The 21,796-nt window shown below is 38.8% G+C and overlaps 1 protein-coding gene across 2 annotated transcripts in view; it reads left to right on the top strand.

Annotated features, from left to right (window-relative positions):
• The window catches only part of Lrp12 (LDL receptor related protein 12), a 69,503-nt gene that overhangs the window by 37,641 nt on the left and 10,066 nt on the right, over positions 1–21,796 (top strand). For both annotated transcript variants that reach the window (XM_021216923.1, XM_021216922.2), the window contains one exon: positions 17,417–17,552. In XM_021216923.1, the coding sequence (XP_021072582.1) occupies positions 17,417–17,552 (136 nt within the window). The remainder of the gene's footprint in view (positions 1–17,416; positions 17,553–21,796) is intronic.

The following is a 21,796-nucleotide window of genomic DNA, read 5'->3' as shown; positions in this document are numbered from 1 at the left end:
GTTACCCACCCATTCCATTGGGGAGGTGGGTTTTGAGACAGGATCTTACTGTGTAGCCCAAGCTGTCCTAAAACCAATCTTCCTGCCTTAGTGAGACTGGTACTTGAATTATTACTGCACAGCATCATGTCCAATAAAAGTTTATGTAATGTGTTTGATCACTATCAGTATTTACTATACTAGAAATTAAGGATGAGAAATTGCCTTAAAACTTGGAAATTCAATTTAAAATAACAAAAAATGAGTTTATTGCAAGCTGTGTCTATAGCATAGTTTTATTATATTTTTAAAACAAATGTGTCAACAGTATCATATTTTATTATAAAGCTTTTATCGATGGATTTAAAGTAGCTGGTTTCTCAACATCTACTTCTGCATTCATTCTTTTGCAACATAATATTTTATTTGACACATGAAGATATGTTAATTGATACATAACTAAAAACATATAGGAGTGTACAATCTTTTTCAGACAATTGTAAATATTCTTTATTACAAAAATCCAACGAGTGATAACTTCTAAAAGAGTAGCTGCAGTTGGAATCTGCGTTTATGTGTGAGCTTCTTGTGAGCTGTGACACTGCAGGATGGTTGGCTTTGGCCTTTGAGTGTATTTTCATTAATGGGAAGATTTTATAGTATGTCAGTCACTTAATACTGGTTGCTGACTTGATTAATATGCAGTAAGGAAAGCTACAGAAATTTGGACATATCCAGTATCAAATTGTAGATTTGACATCAACTGTTCAGAATTACATGTCTTACTTTTTTCTGTTAGCCTGAGATAGGCTGCTAGGCTGTTTTGTAGTATTTCCTTTGTTCTTAAGTAAATTCCTATTTGAGAATCATCAGCATAAAGTCACACTGTAAAGGGAGCAAAATGTGTTCTCTCTATTAGCCTTTCTCTACTTAGGAATTTCAGATAGGTTTAGATGTACTTATTGTTTACTGTGTCTGCCATATCAAAGCACCACACACTAAGCAACATAAGTGTTTTCTTGTGAGCCTAGAGACAGAAGCCCAAAACCAAGACGTGGGAGGGAGTTTCTTCAGTGTTCTCTCTGTGGCTCCGAGATGCCTTCTTACTGTGTGCTGCCCTAGATCTGTTCTAATGGCTCCTGAAGTTACACCATAATATCCCTCCCGTGTGATATCATTTAAACTTAGTGCCTCATCAAAGAGTCTCCCTGAAGTCACAGTGACACTCTGAAGTACTGGTGTTAGGCTTTAATAAATGAATTTTGGGGACAATACAATTCATCCATAACAATATATATTTTAATTAAGTAGATATATAAATCAATAAAATACTCCATTTCAGAAGACAGTAAAACATTATTAATGTGAAATATTTTTTCTAAAGGCTAGTCTTATAAAAATCATCCTTCTGTGAAGAACAGCATGTAAGACCTATTCCTGTTACATATTAAAAGAATAAATGGATGTTTTCTCAAAGACTTTGGCCAGTGAGGAACTATTCATACATTGTTTTCCTTGTGTGAAATATTTCAGATTGGAATGTTGGGACTGGAATATTTATGTAGTCTTTATTCGTTAGACATCGTTAATTCAAAAATCTGAAATCCAGAATGCTCCAATTCTATTATCGTAACAAAAACCTTTCAGATTTTAGAGCATTTTGGATTTTAGATTTGGAGGTTAGCAAAGTACATGCTGTATAAGGTTTCTGAAATCCTTGCATCCAGGAGAATTAGGTCCCTTTGGTGCTGATCACAAGGATGTCTGCTCCCTGAGCTGATGACCTGTGCAGATTCTAACAGAAGCATAACCTCCCTGGAAGAAGAAAACTCATCAGTCGTGCTGCCGCCCAGTCTGCGCTAAGACTTCACCTTAAGCCTCTGCCCCTTTGGTACTGCAGTCCCCTGCTCCAGCTGTCTGTACTGCCAAATGTCTACTGAAAATGTTTAATTAGGTCCTAATTTATCTTGTTAGTACAGACACTTTAAAAATGAAAAATATACATTTCTACAACAGGAAAAACTAGGACCATTCAGATGCATGTCAGCCTATCTGTAATGAGTTTGTTTTATTCTGCATACATTAAAGCACATATAGAGACCTTGTGCCTAGATAGTGGGAGTGTCTTACTTTTCTATTGCTTTATAAAATACCCTCATAAAAGGAAAATATGAGAGAAAGTGATGATTTTTTAGCTCACAGTTAAAGGTGCAGTCCATCGTGGTAGGGAAGTCTAGGCAACAGGAGCTTGAGACGGCTGGCAAAGGAGGAATGTGGACTCAGCCTGCTTTCTCTGTCATGTGCAGTTACAGGTCCTCTGCCCAGGGAATGGTCCCTCCCACAATTAAGATGACTCTTGTCACATCAGTGTAATGTTTATCATCCCCACAGACATGTCCAGAGGCCCATCTCCAGGTGATCTTAGGTTTTGTCAAGTCACAGTTAACACAAACCCTCACAGTAGGTAACAGTCTCAAGGAGCCTACTCAGTGGAAGACATGAGCATGCGCAGATCTCCTTACCACAGTAGATCTGTGATGTGCAGGCTGCACATGTGCAGGGTCTTATCACAGTAGGTCCTGTGGTAAGCCATTAGCTGTAAGCCAGATAATAAGTTTACAAAAGACCTAGGAATGATGTTTAGTGAATAGTAAATGACTTGACTTTCATGATTGCTTAGTCTGTTCACTCACACTGTAATGGAGGGAATTGCTACTTTATAACTGCTGAGGCTCTGGTACCCAGGCTTGCGCCACTTTGTTTCTGAGAGTCTTCATTTCTGTTCCTTCTTCCTCAAAAACTTTCAAGAGCTACATGCTTGTCATTTTGCTCATTTCATGACTACAGATTGGCATGTGAAATACTAAATTATAAAGTCATAATTGTGAATATGAAAAAATTATTAAATATCTTTAGTTTTTTTAATTAAGAGCTTTTCATGAGCTAGATTTTAAAATTTCTCCTTATATATAAGCAGGACAAAAGACAAGTGATTTATGATTTGTAATCATTATAAAATTATATAAAACAGTACCAAGTAATTTAATTGTTATAGATGAACAGAAAGGCTATCTCAGTTTAGTTTTAAATATTAAACTAAATTTTTATTTAAGTTAAATTGTTCACTTAAATTTTTTTACTTAAAAAAAATTAGCCAAATTGTAGCTTCTTAACTCCACTGGAATGGAACATGTTTTAGGTCAGGTTGTTTATAACAAGTCATTTGTACTTGTTAAACAAACATATTTGATTTTCAAAGAGGTGTTTAATTTAAACCAAGTTTTACTCTAACTTATGAGTTTGAATTTTTTTTTTTAAAGATTTATTTATTTATTATATGTAAGTACACTGTAGCTGTCTTCAGACACTCCAGAAGAGGGCATCAGATCTTGTTACGGATGGTTATGAGCCACCATGTGGTTGCTGGGATTTGAACTCTGGACCTTCGGAAGAGCAGTCGGGTGCTCTTACCCGCTGAGCCATCTCACCAGCCCCCATGAGTTTGAATTAAATCAAACAACCAATATCTGATTATTTTTTCTTACTTTTGATTGTTTCTAAATCAGGTTGGTCTTCAGAAATTTTATTTATTCATTGAATTACAGTTTCACTAAACTTCAAAAAATGAAAAAGCAAAAAGATAAAGAAAATAGCCTATTACAGGTAGCCTCCTGGTATATTGCAGGGACTAAACACATTAGTGATTAACTCTGAGTCACCAGTAGAGCAGCAGATGTGTTGCATTAAGAAAAGAAGTAGAAGAACTTAACCCTTGGGGCCAATTAACCAAGAACAAATCTAGATCTGGATTTTCTACTTTATCCTCTCTGCTCTCTGCTGTATGAGTCTGAGTCTGTGCCTACTTGGGAGTCTGAAGTCTGAAGGCTATCTTGGGAATCTAATTCTATTCATATGCCTGTCCTTGTGTGTCTATCTTGTGTGTCAGTCTGTCCCTAACCAAGGGCTTCCCACAGGGAAAGAAGGAGGAATCCTTTACAGAAGTCTTAATGGAGTTATATAAGGGATTAAGCCACTTACTTCAACTCACCCAGATAGCAAAATCACTGTTTATCAGCTAGTATCCAGATGTTGTGTCCAGCATGTATGGTGGAGACTCACTCAGATCACTTTCAACCCTTATACTTGCTGCTTTTAGCAAATGATACAAACACATGGCCAGGGTATGGAAGACTCCATAATTTAAGATTGCATCTGTTCATCAGCTTTAAAAACGGATTGTCTTGGAATCCAGGGCAAGCAAGGTTGGTTGTTACATTGTCCTCTTAAAAGCAAGTTAAACAAACAGGCTGAATACACAGTAGGCTAGCACTCTTGTCTCTCCAGTGACCTCCAGATGTATTGATAACTCTGGCTGTGAAGTTCAGCAGAAGTTCCAGTCTATGAGAACATAGGAGATATTTTTTATCATAGTATATATAATATTTTAATTTATTTCATTTGTGCCTTTTCTGTGCATACCTTAAAATTACATTTTTCACTTGTATTATGAATAATCTTATCTCCTGCCCTTTCCGTTTAAAATTTTTTATTTTATATTTTTATTTGTGTTCATGTTCATGTCCATTACTTTAATGCTTGCGTAAAATTCCCATCCTGTGGGATTTATATTTAATGTTTGGAGCTGTACCCAGTGGATCATGCTACAAGATATGTTAATATGTAACTAACATTTTTATTTCTAAGACTGTATTCGTAGTATAAAATCCTAATAGAAGTATTGTATCAAAAGAGGCTGTGCCAATTAACACAATTATTTGTAGCATATATGAGTATTTACATTAGATATGATCATCATTTCTTAATATTTTTCTTTGTGGTAATTCTATCAGGACCCAACCTTTTACTTTTCTGACTCTTTTTTTTATGAAAATAAATAAGAAATTAATTGCTTCCTTTTTTAATTTGTGTTCTAGAAATGTAATATTATAAACAGAATAAGGTTGACGTCTGTCTAATTAGACAAAAACTATGCTTTTTATTATGATGATGATGATGATGATGATGATGATGATGATGATGATGATGATGATGATGATGATGATTGTTAGAAGAGGTTTGGGGGCTCAATCCTTTCTCAGCTGGAAGGTTTTGTTCGTTTGTTTTACTTTTTATTTTAATGTTAGGACTGACATGTCATACTCATTTAACAATGAGACAACTCTGTGTTCCTCCCTTGTAATATCAAGAGTTAGATGTGCTAAATGAGGTTAGTTTGTCTGGAATCTATTCCATTTGATGTGGAATCTTTTTATCAAGCAGGGTGAGCATATGAGAGCTAAGAAAAAGAATATTGCCTTCAAAATTCTTTAATCCTTGTTAATATTAATTAATTTAGCAAAATGTGGACTTCAGATGATTTTTAAGCATTATTTTTTTACTTGTCAGAATTGACTCTTTCAGAATGGGCTTCCTTTGTCACCTTTCTGTGTTTACATTTTATAGCTACCTATTCTGATACTTAGAGACTCAGCGCCCTGCTCATCCCCAGAGCCATTTACAACTGATCAGTTGTGGCCTTAAGAAAGGAAGGTGGGGGACTTCCTTACAGGGGTGGGGGTGGGGGGACTTACTACTGTCCGAATTGCAGTTGCTTTACTTATGCAAGAGTTAACAATTTGTGAAGTATATAGCATTGTGGTGAAATGGTTTGTTTTTAGCTATTGCTTTAATTTTAAACACTATAATGTAGTTTTTACAGTTTCACTGATGAAATATTAATTCTAGAATTCTTACGGGCTTGTAAGTAAGGAATCTGAAAGAAAAACTTAAATGGCAATTATTTAATATTGCTATGTGGGTCATTTTAACATAGAAAGGTACATGAATGAGGAGTGGTCGTTTGTACCTTTCTGGGAGATTTCAATGATATTTTAGTTTTTCAATCAAATACCTTAATCTTTTGCTGAAGCAACCAAAAAGAATTTCACTTTTTCATTGACCAGTGCTTTTATCCATGTTTCAAATGAAGAAAGACATAAGAAGGTACTGTGTTCTAGTTGATAATGAGCCCACTAGGCTTTTTAAGATTAGAGAATATAAAATAGAACTTAGTGTGAACCCAAGAAACTCCTTCAGACAAAGAAAGGGGGTGGGGATGCGAGGTACTACATTCTTAAGGAAAGTAACTCACAGCCATACAGGGTACTGTGAATTGCCTACCTCCTGGCCATGGGCTGCTCCAGATGCTGTGTTAGAGTGCCTCCATGAGCTCGAGGGAGGCAGCGGAGAGACTATCACTTTTATATTATATGCTGTGTAATTTAATCTTAATATTTTACTATACAATAATGTGCTTATTAATCTATTATGTATCATGTTTTGTATGTTATCAAATATCTATTAAATGGCTGTTTTAATAAGATTGCAATGTATTATCAGTTGGAACAGTGAATAAACTCAGCATTGGACCAGTTGGAGTGAGCACCTAGAATACAGTCAAAGTGTGTTGCATGTTATGAGAGTATCATGCGTAGATGATGAGAATACAGTGCATCCAGATGAGCAGGTCCGCTGTTGTGAGTGGGCAAGACCCCCTGAAGGTATCAAACAAACATGTTCACATGTGGAATCTTGTCTCTGACACTTTGAGAATCATTCTTCAAAGTGTGATTGCATATTAATTATCTGTAATTTTGCAAAATCTTCTGTTGTACAAAGCCAGTCACTTAGTGGGTATTTTAGTTTGGACATTTCTAAAAGGTCCACATGTGAAAGCTTAGGTCCCAGGATAACACTTGGAGGCAGTAGACATTTCAGAGGTGAAGATGGTCTTGTGATCAGCTTGCCCCCAGTGCTGATTGCAGGACCCTGGTCCCTTCTTACTCTCTGACTTTCTGACTTTTCATGAGGCATCACAGGCACCAACTGTGATGAGTCATCTCACCAAAGACCAACCTTCTGAAGCTATGAGCCCAAAGGACCTCTTTTTTAATTTGATTATCTTTATGATATGCTTGCAAGAAACTACTGCAGGTGGGCGAACTGGACTTTTGATATCAGCTTGCTAATGTAGCTCAGTTATAAATAAGGGAATTTTTTGATCTTCAATGTCCGGAATAAAGGAGATGGTAGTTTTTGTTACCCCCACTTCAGCACACAAAGGACATGATGACTTAGATATATACTATACATTGTTTCATAGCTGATAGAGATGGCTTGGAGATCCTGGACTCTGAGCCCAGCTTGTCTCCAAGTACTACCCCTGCCTGGTCTCTTATACTTCAGTGCAGGTGCTTCCCACAAGAGTCAACTCAAGCTTCAGAGATTAATAGTTTTCCCCATCCAGGAAATAGAAATAATTCCTTGCTCAGCATTTAATTCTCTAGTGTATAAATTAGAAAATGTAGGCACCATAACAATAGTTTTTATGCCCTTGCAGGAAAAAAAGAATGCCCTTATGACTTTAAAAAAATGTATAAAAGGTTGAATCCTCCCAATTCATCTTATCTTGTGCTTTGCCAGCGATTTCAGAGTTGCTCATCATGCTTAGAAACTTCCCAGGGAATGGTTAGTTTCTTACAGTGTAATTACACTCAGCTTCATTGCCTTCCGCAGATCACAGTTTACTACATTCTCGAGTTCCTCTTCAATATGGTGTCTCTTCTGACTTTATTGGGTGTTTTATTTTACCACCATTTAACATCATTTTCTCATTATTTGTTATGAACGTTGTGATCTTCAAGAAACCATGGAATTACCTGCTTTGATTAGGATTAATGTCCAAGCAAAATAATTTGCCACTTAGAGAATGGGAATAATTCTGCTGCTGTATCCACCCTTACGTATCTGTGCTAATGCAGGAGAATATTCATGTGAATTTTACTCTTCTGAATCGGCAATGGGTCAGCAGGTATTGGATTTTCATATAAATTATTTAACAAGATGGTCTGTTTTTCAACATTTACTGACTTTGACTTCCATGGCTACAGTGTTTCCCATATGTTTAATGACACACTCAATTGCACAGGTATGCCTGTGTCAAGAAGCCAGAAGTTACCTTGGGTAGGCCATCCTTAGTGGGAGTCACCCACTTCGGTTTTGGGGATTTTTTTTTGAATTTTATTAATTTATTTTTTGAAAAGTGTGTGTGAATTCATCCATGCATGCAGTGTACTTTAATCTGCCCCCTATTGTCTGCCTTCCTCTCATCCCAGAACCCACTGTTTCCCCTTTCAACTTCATGCCTTCTTTAAATTACCCATGGAGCGTGGCACTCTACAGGAAGCTACACCCTTAAAGAAATCTGCCCTTCCCCGCAGCGTCACCAGTGAGGCCTGAGGTCTCCTGAGCCTCTCCTCGACCTATGCTGGAATGTCTGCTGCCTTGACCTTGTGCAGCTCTTATGCAGGCAGCAGCCATAACTATTAGGATTCATGAGTGCAGCGGCTCTGTCCTGTCCAGAAGACACTGTATCACTGCAACCCACACAGCCAAGGGCTCCTGCAGTCTCCCTGACCTTCTCCGTGATGTTCCTTGAACCTTGGTGGACTGTGATACGGATGTTACACTAAGCACCGAGCACACCACCATAGTTAATTTGGGTTTTTGAGACAGGATCTCTGACTGCCCTGGAGTCTGTAGGGAAGCATAGACTGAGTGGTCAGCCGGCGAACCCCAGGGGTGCACGTGTCTCTGCCTCCCCTACAGCAGGATGGCAGGGACTATACACCATTTCTGTTTTCACATAGACACTGGTACTTCTGCATCAAAGCAAGTGAACTGTCTTCCTAGACCTGTCAATGGCTTCCCTCTCCACCCACCCCCCGCAAAAAAATCCATCTCTTGAATTACATGTATAATAGCACTTTCTTACGTGTTTTCTTTTAAGCTGATCTCTTTGCCTCTGTAATTTTTCTTCCCACACATGGAAGTAAGTACATGGTATTATTGAGCAGGGGGGAAATTTACAAACCCTCCTGAATTATGTAAGTATAGAAAAGGAGACTAAAACAGAGAACAAAGGAGGTCTTTCTTTAACATGTAAGTATAGGTATATAAAAAGCATGTTCTGAACCAGCATGTTCAGAAGGCAGTGACTTGGTATCATTGACAGCAGCCAGGAGAAACTCACAGATGGGAAAGGACAGGGCACAGGTTATCTTGTAGATTTTATGTTAAGTATAAAATTTGAAAAGTTATCTTAAATTTATATGTGGTGTAATTTATCCTTGTACTCATTACATAGTTCTTATAATAACGTGCATTTCTTAGATTCAGCTGATAGTTGTACATCCTTCCACTGGTCTTATTTCCATGGAATATCAGGGTTTTTTTTTTTCATGCCCTTCATGTTTGTCTTGTGAAATTCAGTAGTCAGTTGTATCTAAGTTCTTTGGTTTGTACAACCCAAAACTGCGTACATTTCATGTTCCTCTTGGTCTCAGGCACTTGTTGCTATAAAATGTCAACTCTTGTCAGTTCTCAGAAAACCTGGGTTTTCGTCCTTTGAACAGGAAATTGTACATTTTCTTTTACAAGTAGTTTGGGTCAAATCATGAATTTCATTGCTAACTCCGTTTTCTAAGCTTTAAAACCCATGAGGTCTGAAGTTGAAGGATTTATTTGACATAACTTTGACATGATCTTGTCTCTCCCATCCTCATCTTAATAGAGGTCATCCCAAGCCTCCAGTTTTAAATGACTGCTGTAAAAATGACTGTTTAATCTGCTTTTACAACCACAATTCTCTGCTTTTACTGTAAGATTATTGAAATATCAATAGAAACTTAGTTTTGTAATTTTATTAGTTTTGCTTAAATTTTAAGTCTTACAAATGACAACTGTTTTAGACTAGTAAACTAAGTAAAAATTCTTACTATGAAACCTGTCAAAGGACCTCTCAACCCCTTCATTCCTGAGAGAATTTTCTCCTGAGGAACAGAACAGTAGTTAGGTAAGCCCTCTGAGGGCAAACGCCTGTGAGTGAGTGTTGGGCTTGGGGTACCTTCAGCTCATCAGGGGCATGCACCTGCACCTTGGAAGCTGCCACTGTTCACTCTTTTTTTTTTCAACTTTTTTTTTATTAGATATTTTCATTTACATTTCAAATGCTATCCCGAAAGTCCCCTATACCCTCCACCCACCCTGCTCCCCTACCCACCCACTCCTACTTCTTGGCCCTGGTTGCACCGTTCACTTTTTTTTTTTTTTTTTGTAGTTTGAATTCTTCATATTTTTTCCAATTTTTTATTAGGCATTTACTCCATTTACATTTCAAATGCTATCCCCAAAGTCCCCTATACCCTCCCTACCCCCTGCTCCCCTACCCACCCACTCCCCCTTCTTGGCTCTTGACCCTGGTGTTCCCCTGTACTGTTCACTCTTGTGGCTGGTTTTCTCCTTGTTTAATTGACTAAGGTTTACCGAGATGGGTCTTGCTCTGTAGCCTAAGTAGGCTTCAATGCCCCAGGCTTCCTGCCTTCATCTCCCAAGCGCAAATGCCACCGACGCCAGCAAGTTGCTGTCTTTTCAATCAACAATGTGATTGTTGTGGTTATAGCCAGGGATATGGGGGCAGGGGTCATAGAGAATTTATAAAACCCTAGATGTGTGTCATCATTCATGTGTGAGTTTTTGTTTATGTCTAAAGGTGCCCACCAAAGTAAATTAAGTAGATTTGGTGGGGATATTTTGGGGGGGATTGTTTGTGTTAAAAAATAAACAATTGATGATGCTAATTATGAAATTTATTAAGCAAAATGAACAAAGAATAGAGCAATTTTGAGATGCCATGGATGCATGCATGGGTGCATGTGTATATGTACATATGCCACGTGTGCGTGCCTGTGTGTGTGTGTGTGTGTGTGTGTGTGTGTGTGTGTGTGTGTTTTCTTGGAAACCTTGTGCTTACACTAAAACAACAAGACTTTTGAGAAAAGTGATGCTGACATATATCTCTTATAGCTGTTGAACTTTGTAAGTGTAGAAAAAATACTAGTCATAATACTTATGTGGTCAGGTATCCATATTTACAATTGCTTTCTATTGCACAGCCACATAGGCCTGGGTCCCTGCTTGTTTCTTCAGGGCATTCATTTCCAGCAGGGACCAACATAACCAAAACAAAAGGAAACCAATTGATTGCAGATAAATTCTTCCCTAGGAAGGTGCTTTGTTTTAACAAGGTGTGTGGTGGCTTCCCAAATCCTTGCACTTGCAGCTTCCCAAGAGCATCCAAGAAAGCAGGCAGCTCTTCAGCCCTAAGGAGCCACTCCTTGTAAGGAAGGAAGGTTTTCCTGGGCCTTTTCCCCCCTTAACTCCTACCTTAAGTCATTAGCATGCTAACAAAATTTTCATACAGTTTTATATTATGCTAACAAAATTCCTCCCTTTGCCAATTGCATATAAATTAACTCTTATAAAGAATTAATTAGACCTTATAATTATGTGTAGCCAATAGAGAAGGCCTGGATTGAGTGAATGTATGTAAAAGAAGGTCAAAATTGAAATACCGTAAATTAGGAGTTCTGTTAAAGTCTAGAAAGATGAGGTTTAAAGGGGCTGAAGATAACAAGCGTCTTGTTCTAAAACAAAATGTTCTAGATATGAGAGCTGGGGAGATGGCTTTGCTCTTCCAGAAGACCTGCCTTTTCTCTTGATCAGGTTCCCGTCACCCACATGGCAGCTCACAACTGTAACTCCAGTTCTGGATCTGACTCCCTCGCCTAGACATACAGGCAGGTAAAACACAAGTGCACATGAGATTAAAACAAGCAGAACTGTGTCTTTAAAAGGTTTGGCGAACATGTGGCCTACCCCCATCCTCACCCTGGTTTCATTCAGCAACTCACTCTGTGCGATACTTTTTCATTCTGGAGCATATATTAACTTTCTTCTGCCCCACTTCCTGCTGAACTAAACCTGGACTCCCTGAAGCAATCCAGGCTTTATCAGTTACCAGTCTGATTTGGTATATGTCATATTATTTACTGGCCATACTACTGTCAATCAAAGCAGATAATTTCTTTATCAAAGTAATTGTATTTATACCTTTAATACCCTTTGCTTAGTCTTCACCATTTGAATACCCACTTAAAAGCAAGAAAAAAAAGCAGCTTAGATTTAGTCACATTAAACACAGTAAACTACTTCACATTACAGTTGCAGTTAAGCATCAGAGTTGTTGGGGTGAGATGGGATGGTGCCATGTATAGAGCACTAATATCATGAAAGAAATAAGGATCAAAAGGCACTAATTCAAAGGCTGGGCCTTGGTAACTTTCATAGTGAAAGCAAACTTGGTTTCCAGATGAAGCTTCCAATTTTCCTCATTACCAAATCTAGTTTGTGAATTTCTGAGACACCCTGTGATATTCTTGACATAAATTTTCTTTTATTGACCTGCCTTTTCTCTTGACCAAATGATGCTGGCACCAGTGAATATGGAATGTAGAACAGAGAGAAGGGTTTGGGAAACACAACGTTCTGGCCATGTTGACCACATGTTAGTCCAGAGAGCATCTGACCATGCAGACTCTCTGGCTAGAGAGTTTAATTAAGCACATAACATGTAGGCTGTAGTTGAGGTTGCACTTGTGTGAAGTGTACTGACCATAGAGCAGAGGCTCTGGGACACACCATGGGCACACCCAACCAGAGAGCCAGGGGAGGGCACTAATCGAAGAAAGCCAGCAGGACAGATGGAGTAGAGCCACAGATGTGTAGTGAAAGCAAAAAGGTTAATGCCAGGTGCTCTGAAAAGGTAAGGATCTCCAAAACTCTGTGTGTGTGTATGTGTGTCTGTGTGTGTGTGTGTCTATGTCTGTGTAGTTTCTATGGCTAAGGTTAGAATTGAAAGTGATTTTAGTGGATCAAAGGAATGCAAAGTATGGGAAGAAAGAAATATCTTGCTTATCCTGGCGAGCTTTCAGAAATGCACCACAGACGAAAGTGGTGAGGGGCCAGAAAGCTGAAGTAGAAGTTGGAGGTAGTCAAGTAGTAACTATTTGTCTAACATGAAGAAATTACAGCGAGGTAAGTTTAAGTAGTTTATACTGCAGGAAAGGCAGTAATGGCAGATGGAAGAGAGAGCCCCTGGGCTTCCCATCACAGTTGATCAGCATAGTACAGACAAAAACTTACCCAAAACAGAAAAAGGACAGTTTAAGTTTGTTTTGGGAATTTAATGCATTTTTTCCTAGGTATATGAGGTTATGTAATGATTATGCTATAAACCCAATACATTATACTTGGGTATATTGACTAAAATGACATAGATCACCATAAACAATGATAAATATTTGAGGAGATTTTTATGTTAACCCTGATTTAAAGTTTATACAATGATATATGTACTTGTGTAAAATCATGTTAACACACAGTTTTAATGAGTTTATAGATCATTTGAGGCCTCTTTTAAATCCACTGGATCAAAATGCCAAATTCTCCCATTCTATGAATGTACAAAACAAAGTCGGAGTATGAATCTAAGGAAAATCCTTAATACTGTAGTTTAGTTTTGTATTTACTAAGGGGAATAATGTATGCCTTAAAGTAATGACACTATGAATACAGGTGGAATTATAAGTCTATTAAGCCTTAACCCAATCTGTGGCAGAATATCTCAGCCCTGTGGACTTGTATACATGTGTTCATGTGTATTTGTGTGTACTTGCTCATGTTCATGTGTGCTCGTGCATGTATATGTGCATTCATGTGTCCTGTGCATCACACAAAAGTTTTACCTTTCTTTTATGTAAGCACCACCTATTGGTTTCACTTGGATTTTTTTCTTAAAACCTAACTTAAAAATCTAATAATACAATAATAATCTTTCTAGTTTTTCCCTAGTTTCTAGAATTCATTTAAAAGGTGGAGGTTTCTGTTGTGTCAGACTCTCCTGCATCCAGGGTCCTAGTTGCTTTGCTAGAAAGTAATAAGAAGGTCTTTAGACTATTATCTCCTGGGATTGCTGTGGCTGCACTAGTGAACAGAATCAAAAGTGCATGTCATTGTCCCCGAGTGTGTATAATGGGCTTACACTCGGAGAGACTGATTCGTTTTTGATCCACCATTCATCACAATCAATCATTTCCCTGAAAAGGAGAGAATTTACTGTGGTGTAGGTGTGGTCAGGGGTGACCTCAGATCCCTGACCTTCCTTCTCTGCCTCCCAAGTGCTGGGACTGGAGAGGGTTTCCACCACGCCCAGCTCGAGACATTTACTAGCAATGAAACTTAACGACAACAATAAATTCTTAAATGCATATAGACAGGCAGACAGATAGCCATAATCAATTAATAAGTGATTAAGATTGGGCAGTGAAATATAGTATATGTGCCCTGTATTCTCAGCCATGACTCTCCATGATCTAACAGTGGTTCCCATCTGAGCCCTTTGGCAGTACATCCTGATTCCCTCTTAGGCTTGCTCTCTGAGTAGGACATATTTTAAAACATCAATAGTAGATTTTCTACAGACAGTTGTTCTGTAGATCCAAAAATTGACTGGAAGCAATTTGGCTTGCTTTATTTTGAACACCGTCAATGACATTTCTTAAACTATGCAGTTTATTTCCTGTTGCTCTTAGCCTAAACTGAGTAGCACCACCCTCTGTTTAAAAGGAAGAGTTTATTAACCCCATTAAAAAGGGGGTACAGAGCTAAACAAAGAATTCTCAACTGAGGAGTACCGAATGGCTGAGAAACACCTGAAAAAATGTTCAGCATCCTTAGCCATCAGGGAAATGCAAATCAAAACAACCCTGAGATTCCATCTCACNCCAGTCAGAATGGCNAAGATTAAANATTCAGGNGACAGCAGATGCTGGNGAGGTTGTGGAGAAANAGGAACACTCCNCCATTGCTGGTGGGATTGCAAGCTTNTNCAACCACTCTGGAAATCAGTCTGGCGGTTCCTCAGAAAATTGGACATAGTACTACCGGGGATCCAGCAATACCTCTTCTGGGCATATACCCAGAAGATCTTCCAACTGGTAATAAGGACACATGCTCCACTATGTTCATTGCAGCCTTATTTATAATAGCCAGAAGCTGGAAAGAACCCAGATGTNCCTCAATAGAGGAATGGATACAGAAACTGTGGTACATTTACACAATGGAGTACTACTCAGCTATTAAAAACAATGAATTTATGAAGTTCTTGGGCAAATGGATGTATCTGGAGGATATCATCCTTAGTGAGATAACCCAATCACAAAAGAAGTCACTAGATATGCACTCACTGATAAGTGGATATTAGCCCAAAAACTTAGAATACCCAAGATACATTTTGCAAAACACAAGAAAATCAAGAAGGAAGACCATCATGTGGATACTTCATTCCTCCTTAGAATAAGGAACAAAATACCCATAAAAGGATATAAGTACAGAGACAAAATTTAGAGCTAAGATGAAAGGATGGACTATCCAGAGACTACCCCATCTGGGGATCCATCCCATCATCAGCCACCAAACCCAGATACTAATGAACATGCCAGCAGGATTCTGCTGAAGGAACTCTGATATAGTGGCCTCTTGTGAGGCTATGCCAGTGCCTGGCAAACACAGAAGTGGATGCTCACAGCCAGCTATTGGATGGAACACAGGGTCCTCAATGGAGGAGCTAGAGAAAATACCCAAGGAGCTGAAGGGGGCTGCAACCCTGTAGGTGGAACAACAAAATGAACTAACCAGTACCCCCTGAGCTCGTGTCTCTAGCTGCATATGTAGCAGAAGATGGCCTAATCGGCCATCACTGGGAAGAGAGGCCCCTTGTTCTTGCAGACTTTATATGACCCAGCACAGGGGAAGGCCAGGGCCAAGAAGTGGGAGTAGGTGGGTAGGGGAGCAGGGGCGGGGGGAGGGTATGGGGAACTTTCGTGATAGCATTTGAAATGTAAATAAAGAAAATATCAAATAAAAAATAATAAAAAAAATAAAATAAAAATAAAAGGAAGAGCTTGCCTGTTATAAATTGTAATGAGGATATTTGGCTGCCTTCAAGTCTGGTCGGCAGAGTTTTTAAACTTAGTGTCAGAGTCCAGGCAACATGTGGGGCTGAGTACGTTGCTCATATTAACTCATTTCTCCCTCTGCAGTGCTTTTTTATTTACAGATACTAATTAGTTAATTAATTGGGACATTGATCAGGTTTTTTTTTTTACTTTGATATACAACTTTTTTTATTTTTCTGAAAATTGTATCAGGATTTCCAATAATTCTTTCTGTACCCTTAGCAGCTGTTACTTCACTACTAATTTGCAGCTTCTTCTAGTCAGGCATTACTTTAGAAGTCAGCCAACATAGCTCATTAAAATTGTATGAAACGATAGTTTACAAGGGCTTACGTTCTACTAAAACCTTTAGCTACTTTTATTGTTTCTTGTTCCTCATCTGTTTTCTTTCCTGCTTTCTTTCTTCTGTTTCTTTCTCTTTTTCCTGGCTGGCCAAGCATTTTTATTTTTATTGAGGAAGAACACATTGTCAGGTTATTAGCAGGATTCTAGATAAATGAAAACATGGATAAGCATAAATATTTTCTTTGGTGGTGTTCAGGTATTCAATAACTGTGGTATTTTAAGTATCACTTCAGAAGTTTAGTTTTTAATAGATTAGGATCTTTCAAGAGCCCTGTCTTAGTTATATTTTTTTTTTCTTACTGTGATAAAACACCATGACCCAGAAGGGGTGCTCGTGCTTCCAGGGGTGTCAGAGGCTCTTCCAGAAGCTGTGGCCAGGAACTAGTGTATGTGGTGGCCGAGCCACCTGAGAGGGCTACAAACAGGAAATGTGAACTAGGAATGACAAGTAGCTTTTGAAACCTCAAAGCCCCTCTCACACACAGTGCCATACTTCTTTCAGCAAGGCCACACCTCCTAAACTTACCCAAATATTGCCACAAACCAGGGACCAGGTAGTGGAACATGTGAGCCTATGGGGGCTTTTCATTCAGATCACGACCCTGTGCTTCTGCCCGATGCTGTTCTAGCGTAATGCAGGGATGGTGTTTTAATGTCTTTCTGTCTTTATCCAGACTCCTTTGTATCACAAACTATAGTTCAGCATCATATGGTTATTTAAAGCTCTCTGAAAACAACTTGATGATCCTAAAGATCTAAGCACATTTATTGAATAAATATTGAACTTTAGGTAGCTCACAACGAAATAAATTTAAAAAGTCAATTTGAAAAATGTGAATTGGCGAATTGACTGATTTTTTATGCTTAGACTTTAAAGCTCTGACGCCTGCATGATCTCACTGGAAAAGCTCCTTGTTTGCTAGGAATATCCAAATAAGGAGAAGGTTCCTCTAGAGAAGAAAATAAAATGCCACCCTAAACAAGAGTGTCTTTCTGAGCTTGCTGAACCAGGTCTTACTGCATGTGATTTGAAGTCTGAAGTGTTTTGGATTTTCAAAGAAATGCTGTTTTACTTTAAGATGTCATGACTAGCTAAGGTTGCTGTGGCTGTCTTCCAGCTTGTGGGGAGACTCCAGAACAAATTCGAGCACCGAGTGGAATAATCACGAGTCCAGGCTGGCCATCAGACTATCCTGCCCAAGTCAACTGCAGCTGGCTCATCAGGGCAAACCCAGGGGAGGTCATTACCATAAGGTAACCCTGGTATCTTCATATTATTATTCTTTTATTTAGAAATAGGAATACAATTTCTATAGGTATAGCAATATGGAATGTTTTGCAGACCATAAAATAAGCTATGGCTATCAGTGCCGTTTAAAAAGTAACTAGTGATCCAATCAGGGTTCTTTCAGCACATTAAGAGGACATCACTACACGCAGACATTGCAACTACTTTTTAACCAAAGTATAATTTTCTAAGTAGCTTATGAGGATCAAGAGAAGTCTTTAGCAATGTGTAGACAAACAAAACTCACTACTCAACTCAAAGACCTATTCCTACCTATTCCATAACCATAGTCTTATTAGTTAACTCCTCTACCTTAAGGGAGTTAAAATGGGATTGCAAGGGTGTGTGCTCATAAAACTTTAACCATGCTATTAAGGATATCTTAAGATGTTTTGTCTTTTTTTGCTGTGTGATTGTATGTGCAGGGTGTTCACCATGTCTGCACATGGAGGCTGGAGGCTGATGTTCGCATGTGCAGGGTGTTCACCATGTCTGCACATAGAGGCTGGAGGCTGATGTTCGCATGTGCAGTGTGTTCACCATGTCTGCACGGGCCGACGTACAGTCCTCTCTTACTCTGCGCTTTTCCTTTTGAGAAGGGTCTCTTACTGAAGCTGGACCTGTCTTTTAGCCTGACTAGTAGCCAGTGAGCTCTGGGCATGAGCCTGTACCCCCTGACCCCTCTAAGCACTAGGCTTACAAACATGTACCACCATGCCACATGGGTTCTTGACATCCAAGTCAGCACCTCGTGTGTGCATAGCAAGCACCTGTTCACAGAGCCTTCTCCTCTGCCCTCTTTTTTATAATTTGGAAGCAAAATAACATTGTTTAAGAATATAAAGTGAAGGCTGGGGAGACTATTCAGTCACAAAAGTGTCACATGAAAACCTGAGTTTGAACAGCCAAACCTACCACTTGACAAATTCCAGTTCAGCTAGAAACTCTCAGAAAACATTGGTTAGTAGAGTCTGAGGAACAAGAGTCAGGTGACGTGACCTCTGGCCACATGTACATGTCTGTTCCCACAGGAACATGTGCATACATACACATGCACCCTTAACCCACGAGCCACTTCTACAGCCCCCATATATGGCATTTCTATGAAAACTCACCATCAGCTTCAGATTCTAATATAAATGTTGTATAAAAAGGTTAAATTTTAAAGTGTATAACTTTATAGAGAAAAATACTGTGAGAGTAAGATTAAAAAGTGATTATTTAGTAACCTGCTGATGATTTCTTACAGTCATATGTCAAGACTGTTGGGGAAAATAATGGGCCTAATCAAAGAAGTACAGTAGGCAGTGAGACCAGAGCAGGAGGCACTCGCTCCTTCCTTTGAGTGTTAGGGGTGGGAGCGAAGCTTTAAACTTACAAGGTGCTCTGGGGGACATTGCCTCAAATCCCTTTTACATTTTTAAAATAAAGTATGTAACTTAGTTTACTTTATGTGTATTTCCACATAACCAGAGAACCAGTCCCTAGAGAAATAACCACCTTCTTTCCCACATCTCCTCTGTGGAAGCTGTAAGCCATAGCTGTAAGGTATTTTCCCTTAGTTCCTGGAACTTAAGAAGTGACAAATATAAGTGTCTCCCCTGATTGACAGATTGTATGTCTGCAGAAACACCACCCAAGCTGGAGTCTGACTGTTCGGCTGCTTTCTGTAATTTGTAATATGATTAAGCATGAATATACTGACAATAATATTTTACCAAATATGGGGCTGTTACTATAAAACTAGAATTAATAGGAATTTGTATCTGAACCTAAAAGTTAAAATTGTAGCTCAGCAGCTCAGAGCACTTCCTGGTCTTACAGAGGAGCAGAGTTCTGTTGCCAGACCCCACTCCCCTAGAGACTCCCAGCTGTCTGTGTGGTCTGTTCTAGGGGCTCTGACACCATCCTAGCCTCTAAGGCACTGTGCACATGTGATGTATTTAAATACATCCAGACAATACACACACACACACACACACACACCACACACACACACACCACATAATGCCATATGCATAATGTAAAAAATAAGGCTTTTTAGACATTGTAGCTTCCCAGCGCTCTCGTGTAAAACTTGGAGATTCTTGCAGCACAGAATGCTCTGGAACACTGCCATGAGAATTTCATTGTGTGTTGCATCATGGAGACTTCACAAAGCAAGATATACTGAAAACAAAGGGTACTGTTGAGATGCAGAACAGAACTGAAGTGAGCCCCACACTTACAGGGGTTTTTCCATACTTGGCAAGGAGTTAATGAATTTAGATTTACATAGATAAATGATGACTTTAGTAATAAAGTCTTTATTGTGACAATAACCAATTTTTTTTAGAAAAAATAACCATGGATATACATAGAGACAAGCATTTCAGTGCAGTTATTAAAATACGGTTTTAAGTTATTCAAAGAGTCCTGTGCATGATCATATGTAGCCCATCCAGATGTTCAAATGTGCTCATGATAGGAAACTTTATATTGATTTACTTTTTAATAAGTAAAACAAAATGCATATCACTTCCAGGTAGATGATTTAAAATATCTATTTAAGTAAGGATAAAATGAGCATTCACCTTTAAATTTAAGATAAAATTAAAATCCTCAATAACATGAAATATACAGGAATATGGAAGTATGCTAGTTTTTGTTTGTCTGTTTAATATTTTAAGGACCAGACCTGGATATGTAGCCAATGACCTTGATCTTCCTGCCTCTTTAAGCGGTCTAAATTGAAGTAGGGCGGAAGACCCTAGAATGTACAAGTGAGAGCTCCCTGTGTAAACTTTACAGCTGGAGACATAAACCACTTCACCCTTCTCCCTCAGCCATACACATAGAATATGGAGTCAAAGTCAAGGAGCAGGGGCTGGCTGTTTGTTTAAGAAAGCGTGTGAAGAAAACAATGCCTCCTAGCAAATATGAACACGTTTGCAACAAGCTGACCCATGGCAGGATGTGCAGCTGTGTGCGACACCACGCAAGACTAGTTGTAAAGTAGAAATCTGGAGAGGGAACACAGGAGATGAGGAGGAAGGGGGAAGTCCATCCAGAGAACCTTCCTCAGCATAAGCTCACACCCCAAACTCCAGATATGTGAAAGAAGGAAGTGCTAAGATAAAACGAAGGAAGTCAGCCTGCAGCAGGAGCTTCCTCAGACACTAATGTTTAGGCATCAGGGTTTCTTCATAGCCCTTTTTGTCCACTCAGTACTTGGTGGTCTAGTAAAACATGAACTAGTTACCAGAGTGTTTCTTAACTTATAAAAGCAAATAGCCTTACAAAATATAATTGCATTTAAATGTAGCTAGTGGATATATTTGAATACTTATAATATAGTAATATATACCTATTGGCATGTTGACTAAGACAAATCACAGTTCTGATAACTTTCCCATGTAAGTAGTAATTTTAGACTGTTAAAAACTTAAATGTACTATGAAAATCTGATTCCTCGTGTGTAAGAGAGAGATGCCGATGTGTAGAGATCTCTGAAAGCACTGTATGTAATAATGGAAGGCCAGAGACAGACAGCCTGAGTTAGAGGTGCTCAGAGTATTGAAAGAGAAAACAGCGTAATGGAAGCCTTCCAGTTAAATTCCTTATTACTTGATTTAAATCAGAGGCAGAGAGATAGTCAGACTTTCATTTGTTAGTGAGCCATATTCAGATGTTGAAAGCAAAATTGAATTTCCATGTCTACAGCAGTGACTGCTTTCATGTTCTTGTTTGATTTTCTGTCATTTGCTTGTGCCCATATTTTAAGAACTACATGATAATGCTCAACTATAGAGTGCTTTATATGAAAGCGTATTCTCAAACTCAGGGACCTCTCACACAAATGTTACTCTCTTGTTTGCACTCTTAACCTTCCCACCCCCATTGTTCTGATTTGCTGTGGAGAAAATGTTTGCTGAAGCTGCTTTAAGGAGGTAGGTGGTGGAGTGTAATGGGAGACAGAGAGGAGCCTCTAGCACATTTCTTCTTGCTGGAGTTTCTGGCTCAAGCATGAAGAAACGTAGGTGATTGGGATTGGAAATATATTTTTTTAATATGTAAACAAAAGAAATAGGTGCTGTCAGCTGGTGTCCAGCCTGGTTTTGGAGTCTGGTCTTACCTCATGAAGAGAAAGACTGTTATGGAAGCGTAGGAGCTGCATGCATGAGGACTGTAGAAGCGGGTGTGTGCTGCTGCGGTGCGGCCGCTGCTGGGG

The sequence above is a fragment of the Mus pahari genome, chromosome 17 (genome assembly GCF_900095145.1).
Source record: "Mus pahari chromosome 17, PAHARI_EIJ_v1.1, whole genome shotgun sequence".
Lineage (NCBI taxonomy): Eukaryota > Metazoa > Chordata > Mammalia > Rodentia > Muridae > Mus > Mus pahari.
Note: the sequence above shows the minus strand (reverse complement) of the source record. Positions and strands in the feature narration are given on the sequence as shown.